Source organism: Clupea harengus, chromosome 17, assembly GCF_900700415.2.
Source record: "Clupea harengus chromosome 17, Ch_v2.0.2, whole genome shotgun sequence".
Lineage (NCBI taxonomy): Eukaryota > Metazoa > Chordata > Actinopteri > Clupeiformes > Clupeidae > Clupea > Clupea harengus.
In genome coordinates this window covers 13,434,640-13,442,139 of record NC_045168.1, presented here as the reverse complement: position 1 = coordinate 13,442,139, position 7,500 = coordinate 13,434,640, and the positions used below count along the sequence as shown (strand labels likewise).

The following is a 7,500-nucleotide window of genomic DNA, read 5'->3' as shown; positions in this document are numbered from 1 at the left end:
CCCTGTCACTGTGGAGCCGTCAACTGCCGCAAGTGGATGAACTAAACGCCATCATGGGGGGGGGGCAGAGGGGGGGTCCCTTCAACACACATGCATTCCTACTTGTTGTTTTGTATCAGTTTGTTTCTTATTATCACTGTTATTGTTTCTCCCTCGACCCTTTACTGAGAAGGGAGCATTGTGTGACATCACGTCCTACAAGACTATCAGGGCAAGAGACTGACCGCAGAACTGTACAAGAAGGATGGGACACAGGGGACATGGTGGGCACAGGGGGGGGGGGGGGGGGGTCGAAGGTTATTTGGCGAACATCAAAAACATTCTAAGGCACAAAGACAATTCTCTGTTCTAGGGGGAGAGGGTTAGAGGGGGCCAATTCAGGTCTGTTCACAAACACAAACTGGGCCAGAGCACTGGTAGATGGAAACAAAGTGACCCCTGAGGAGGAGAAGGAGGCGGTGCTGGGGGGGGGGGGGGGGGGTGTTGCGGTGAAGGGTGGAGGTTCTACTCACCAGCTGACCAGGAGAGCAGTCTGCTGGCACAGCCGTACTATAGAACTAAAGAGGCGGGATCCTCTGCACTCAGAAATATAAATAAAAACAAGATATATACAGAAATCTAGTTACAGAAATGTAGACACCACTGAACAAGGAATGTACGGAGGGGGGGGGGAATTCCTTTGGGATAGAACTAAGGGAAAACAAAACTTGCACTAAAAGAAAAATAAAACAACAAAAAACATTTACAGTTTAAATACTTGATTCCATGAGTCAGTTTATTTTTGTCCTTTTGTTGTTGATTTCTGTAAAATAAGAGGTCTTTTGTATTTATTATCGAATGAAGCTATTTTTTAAAATGCGCAGAATGGTGAAAAAGTGTGTAGGCAGGGCTTCCTTGTCCTGCGAGAGGGGTTGGGTGTGTTCCTTTATACCACCTGTAAATACTGTCTAAAAAGTCTAAATATATGAAAAAATAGAAATCACACAAAAAATGTAGAAAAAAATCGACCAAATGCTACCTTAACTTCATCTGAGCTGTTTGGGGGACTATTCTTTTTTTTTTTTTTGAGTGAGGTATAAAAGAAAAATATTTAAGAAGGATGTCATATCATTTGAGATTCTATGTTGTGTATAAATCTGTACAGAATGTGTAAAAAACACAAATCAGAGTATTTTTGTTGTACTTCAGAATGTAGTGTGGGTATTGTCTAAAAAAAAAAAAAAAAAAAAAAAAAAAAGTTTTGGCCACTTGAAGAAAATTCTGTTTCTGTCATTTCTGACTTAAGTTCTAATTGTTAAGCGCAATCAGACAGCACCAATCACAAGAGAGAATGTTTTTTGACATGAGAACGTTTTGTTTATATTCTGGGGGTTGCAGAATTTTAGAAAACTGTGAATTATATTTTGTCCTCCCCACGACCCCAAACAAAGACAATGTCCAACGCTAGAACCAGTCGGCTCAAATGTGTTGTTTTGTCCTTATCATCCTGGTGTATGACATGCATACTGATCCACTTTGAACAGAATTATGTGTGTGTGTGTGTGTCTAATACAAGCTGCATAAAATCTCATTAATGATTTCAATTTAAAGAAAAAAAAAGATGTAAAATATTTTTGTTTATTTTCTGTTTACATTTGCTTTGGCCCACATATGCTGTTAGTGTCAATGAACTGAGCAGAAAACATGGTATGATTTTTTTGTTTGGAGTTTTGAACTCATGCTTTTAGGATCCGGTACTGGGACTCTGCTAACCAGTATGATATGAAGTCAGTTTTCTTTGGTCTGCACATCATCTGTGGGCTACAGACATTGATACTTGCGCAGTCTTGAACTTGTAACATACTTTGGCATGGTGTATTTTTTAAACTTTCAAATGAAATCAATTGTACATACTTTCTCTGGTTGTAATGATTTTTTTGCCTCTTGGGAATTTTTCTCTCTCCCTACTTGTACAATATTCAGACATCTTAACAGTATTTGTCTCTGTTTTTCTTTGTCATGTATAGTAGTACCTAATGTTTCAAAATGAAGCCTTTTTGAAGTATACAGAAGTGTGATGGATTTTGGAGTTTGTGGAATCAGATTTAGGAACATTTACAAAAAAATAAATATTTTACATCTTACATGTCTTTGCCCATTTTTATTTGTCAATCCATCCATTTTTAAAACATGCCATTTACCAGGAACATCTTCCTATTTCAACGATTTCAGTGATTTGGCTGATAACACATTCATAAATGTATGTAAATCAGAAGTTCATCAGTTCAAATACATTTCACCTGCAAACATTGGGACATACAATGCAAATTCATTCCAAAACAATTTGAACGTGTAAAGGTCAAAGAGAATGCAAATCAGTTGAAATCGTTTTTATTGTATTTGGTATCATCATTTAGAAAAATGAAATGCGTACAACATGAGAGACTGGACTACAGTACACGCATGATCAGCCCCAGCACAATCCTATGGGGGAGTGACTGTCATTCTGTCTGCTGTCAGCTAAGCTCTGGTGGTCTACCTGCATCCATTACAGAGTACCTCAGTGCAGATCATTCATACAGTCTTTTCTTGCTAGTTCCATGGGCATGGTTATCCTGTGAATTCCTGTGTGTTGGTGTGTGTGTGTGTGTGTGTGTGTGTGTTTGGTGTGTTAGTGTGGAGTCCGTAAGCCAAGTTTTAAGTCTGCGTGGTCTTCATCTCCTTACGACATGACATGAAGTCTACAGCAGTAAATGGCTGGCAGTCGAGATGTCCAAACACACATACACACAAATTAGACATACATACAAACCCTTAAGAAGGTTAAGTGTTTTTGTTGATTTGTTACCTAGACACCAGAATGTGAAGTAATTTCCTGTAGCTGGATTTCCTGTCTTGAACAGGTAGCAAATATCTGAGCACTCCAGTGATAAACATAAAGATTTAAAAATGTAAAACAGAACTGTTACTTACAAAATACACACACACACACACACACACACACACACACACACACGCATACACACGCTTCAACATAAAAAGGCCATAAATGACAATATCAAAGCAGTAAAACATCGTACATAAACGTAATTAATGCAGCCTACTGATGCAATTTAAATAGACAATAGGATTCTAATACTGGCATTCAGAACGGTCTCTTTTACATTTTCTTCTTCATTTCATAAGCAGAAAAAGAGTATGTCTTAATTGTCTTCTGCTGTGCAAATTGGTGTAAAAATTCAGATGGACACATTTTACATGATTATAAATTAAAAATATATATGAAATATAGAACATTTGAAAAATACTTCCTACCCCTCCTCCCCAAATTTGACCCAAACAAATAAAAACTAAATAAAAACTAAATCTCGTATGTGTGTCTTTCACTACCAGAGGCACAGATCCAGGGAAAAGAGTTTGTGTGTGTTGGTAAAAGGGTGGGGGTGGGGGGGTTGCCTGCAACACACTATGAACAAGTGTGTGTCCATTTCCTCCAATACACTGCAGCTTGCCCAGAGAACTGAGTGTGTTTAACATCCATTCATCAGGACGTGCTGTGTGTTTTGCGTATGTGTAAGTATATGTTAGTGTGTGTGTGTGTGTGTGTGTGTGTGTGTGTGTGCGTATATGTGTGTGTGTGTGTGTGTGTGTTTGTGTTTCCAGTGTCCCCTGCGCTCTTCTTTCTCTCCTCTCTTGGCCGGCGATGCGCTTCCCTCCTCCAGACAGCAGGGGGCACTGTGCGTCTGCGCGTACCTCTGGCGACGTGGCACGTGTCCACCCTCACCCCTCCAGCTGCCACTGCTGCGCCCGGGACCCGTCGCAGATGGCCATGCCCACGTAGCCCTTGGGGCTGAGCGGGTCCAGCACGGCCAGACACTGGCCCACCGACACCTGGTACAGACGGTTACTCTTCTACAGGAGAGGAGAGGAGAGGAGAGGAGGAAACAGAGGATAGTGTAAGATAAATTCAGTTTAGGTATGAATTTATTAACATTTTATTTCTATTAACAATGTATGCCCATTTAACCAGTATAACTGAGCAGTTGGAAAGCATGTTTAGACAGAGGGGCCTAAGATAACATTCAAAGAACTGCTTTCAAGTTCAAGAATGACCAGTGACATAAATTCCAAGGTCATAGGGCACCCTGGGCAGGAGACAGAGGAGATAGGGAGACGATCTGTACCAGGGAGTGGGGATTCACAGAAACTTAATTGTCAGGCCAGAAATTACGACTGAAACATGCAAGTCACAGAGAGGCGTATACGTGTGGGGCCCAGGAAGCACCATCAGTGAAGACTGGACTTATAAACCATTGTTATCACATGTAAAATTCAGAACGCGTTCTCCAGCCGTGGGTGACAGAGCTATTGTGAGCTCGGCATCTCCGGCTGAATCTTGTCCAATCTTAAAACCAGTAAACTCAGCTGTATCAAACCAATTGCTACGTGTGGCGGTCCGATTACTCTGATTTCTCTGCAAACCAGCACGCAGTTCATTTTAACTTAACAACAGGAGAGGGCAGAGCACACCAGAGTGAGTGGCCAGTGAATACACTCTCAAAAGCAGTGTTTTTGTGTATGACCAGACAGGCCATTATTGATGTCTGGGTCACCTGAAGTACAGATGTGTTGCTGCATCAATAGTTGCTTATTTTGGTGTCCTGATATGAGTGCGTTTTTTTCATTTTTTGTATGTGTGTTTGTGTGTATTCAGATACGTTTGTGTGTATTCAGATACGTTTGTGTGTGTGTGCATGTATGTTGAGGTGAGTGTGTGTGTGTGTGTGTGTGTGTATGTATGTGTGCGTTTGCGTGTGTATTCAGATGAGTGGGTGTGTTTGTGTGTGTATTCAGGTGAGTATGTGTGTTTGTTTGTGTGTGTATTCAGATGAGTGTGTGTTTGTGTGTGTATTCAGATGTGTGTGTGTGTGTGTGTGTGTATTCAGATGAGTGTGCGTGTGTGTGTGTGTGTGTGTATTTAGATGAGTGTGTGTGTGTGTGTGTGTGTATTTAGATGCGTGTGTCTGTGTGTCTGTGTGTATGTATTCAGATGAGTGTGCGTGTGTGTGCATGTGTGTGTGTTCAGATGAGTGTGTGTGTGTGTGTATTCAGATGAGTATGTGTGTTTGTTTGTGTGTGTATTCAGATGAGTATGTGTGTGTGTGTATGTTTGTGTGTGTATTCAGATGTGTGTGTGTATTTAGATGAGTGTGTGTGTGTGTATTCAGATGAGTATGTGTGTGAGTATGTGTGTGTGTGTGTGTGTGTGTGTGTTGCTGTCTCACCCCCAGAGTCCACTGCTGTGACCCCCCTGAGCCGTGGCACTTCATGAGGCGGGGCGGGTCGGAGGAGCGGATCTCTGACATGTCCAAACACAGCAGCGCCGCCAGGATCAGCTCATGCTCCTCATCGTACGACCACTCCTGCACACACACACGCACACGCACACGCACACGCACACGCACACGCACACGCACACACACGTCAAGGCCATTTAAGCGAGGGGAAAAACTCTTTAAATGCACATGTTTAAGGTGAAGAGCCCCTACAGCTGGCCTGCCTGCATAATGACAGAGGGGAGGAGAAGAGAGCAAGGGAGATGCTGAAAGCAGGATCACAAAATGAAGAGGAAGACTCTGTGTGTGTGTGTGTGTGTGTGTGTGTGTGTGTGTGTGTGTGTGTGTGTGTGAGTGTGAGTGTGAGTGTGAGTGTGAGCGTGTGTGTGAGTGTGTGAGCGTATGCGTGTGTGTGTGTATGCGTGTGTGCGTGAGCGCGCATGTGTGTGTGTGTGTGTGTGTGTGTGTGTGTGTGTGTGTTCCACATAAGTGCTGCAGTATGGCTCGGCTTAGCATTGGCGCACATACACCCTGTGACTCATTCTGCACCATTTTTACAGACCCCCCCCCCCCCCACACACCCACACACACACGCACGCACGCACGCACGCACGCACGCACGCACGCACGCACGCACGCACGCACGCACGCACGCACGCACGCACACACACACACACACACACAATGGAAAAAAGGAGCCCAGGCAGAGCAACGTTCAGTGCTCTCCGTGTCTCTGTGACCCAGAAAAATGAAGCGGAGGATCCATTTGGCCTCCCGTGTTCAGGCTGACATTTCAGCCTGGGCGGCCACTCTGCGTTCCCTTTTTACGGGGTCAGCCTTCCGCTGCACCTCCCTCCCCCGCTCCCCTCCGCTCCCCTCATCACACAGGCAGGCCTGAACTGATAAGAAGCGGGGGCCCCTTCCTGCCTGAGACAGTCTGCCGCACAGCCGTGCTGGAGACCTTTGTCTCCACCAGTCCCCCCCACAGCCTCATCCTCAGCATATTTGCATCTGACATTACTTCACTGATATCCAAAGAGCATGTGGGAGCGTGGGGCAATGGTAGTTATGTATGGGTGACATGGTGCATATGCTAAGTAAGCTATGCAAGTATAGAGTAGCCTGACTTCCTGGATGTTGGGATCATACCTTAAAGAAACAAAAGGTGTGTTGTGTCGGTAAAGGATGGGTGGTAACCAGAGTATTGGTGGTAAAACAGGAAGTAAAGAAGTCATTCTGGTCTCTGATTGATTAAGACCTGTCACCTGACCGGAACGGAAAACACTATAAGTGTGCTTGGCTAATATCAGGACCTTTATTTCTTCATTGTGTAACGTTGTCGATTGCCTGACTTATTCTGTGAAGTTATACGGCTTAATACTCAACTGACTTGTAAACCGACGATCAATGGTAATCTGAAGTCATTCTGGTATTTGATTGGTTAAAACTGGTCAGGTGACAGGTCTTAACCAATCAGAGACCAGAATTTCTTCTTTACTTCCTGATTTACCACCAATCCTTTACCGACAGGGTGTCTGTGCATGAGGTCAATGTATATCTGTGTGTGTGTGTGTGTGTGTGTTCCTGTTGACCTGTGTATCTCTGTGTGTTCCAGGGCTCTAACTTGTGTGACTTGGTGAGGGTGTGTGTGTGCATGTCTCACCTGTTCCCTGTCCATTGGGTCACACTCTCTGACCACCACAGCGCCTCCTTTCTGTGTCGGTCGGCCCTGCGCCATCAGACACTTGTCAGCCAGAAGGTTCCGCAGCTGAGAGAGAGAAAGAGAGAAAGAGAGAAAGAGAAAGTGAAAGTGTACATTATAGTACAGGTTACTGTGCATAACAGTATTCATATGTATGTTGCTATTTTCATATTTGTATTTATATTTTCTAAATTTCCAGGGTGTATTCTGGATAATTAAGTAACACAATTGAACTGTCACTAATTTGGATGACACAGCGATTTCCAATCAAGGAACAATTCAGTTTGAATGAGTCCCTCTCACAGTCAGTAGGGATACAGATACATACAGATTATATACACTCTACTATGATGACCATAAATGCATGCATACATCAGATATGTATTCCTCTCTTTTTCTCTTGTATTTGTCATTATTTTTCATCATTTTATTGTTAGAAATATTTACTCTTGATCCAAGCAGATCAATTCATTAATGCTTTCA

At 43.2% G+C, this 7,500-nt stretch overlaps 2 protein-coding genes across 17 annotated transcripts in view; one reads left to right on the top strand and one right to left on the bottom strand.

Moving 5' to 3' along the window:
- kmt2ca (lysine (K)-specific methyltransferase 2Ca) overlaps nt 1-464 on the top strand; it is a 105,895-nt gene extending 105,431 nt beyond the window's left edge. For all 16 annotated transcript variants that reach the window (XM_042710183.1, XM_042710182.1, XM_042710176.1 and 13 more), the window contains one exon: nt 1-464. This exon is cut by the window's left edge and continues 48 nt beyond it. In XM_042710183.1, the coding sequence (XP_042566117.1) occupies nt 1-45 (45 nt within the window). In that variant the 3' untranslated portion in view covers nt 46-464.
- A 1,890-nt stretch (nt 465-2,354) lies between these two features.
- The window catches only part of galnt11 (UDP-N-acetyl-alpha-D-galactosamine:polypeptide N-acetylgalactosaminyltransferase 11 (GalNAc-T11)), a gene marked incomplete at its 5' end in the record, with an annotated part of 15,066 nt that continues 9,920 nt past the window's right edge, over nt 2,355-7,500 (bottom strand). The window contains 3 exons of the mRNA XM_031584438.2: nt 2,355-3,891; nt 5,265-5,402; nt 6,979-7,083. Of these exons, the coding sequence (XP_031440298.1) occupies nt 3,760-3,891; nt 5,265-5,402; nt 6,979-7,083 (375 nt within the window). The remainder of the gene's footprint in view (nt 3,892-5,264; nt 5,403-6,978; nt 7,084-7,500) is intronic.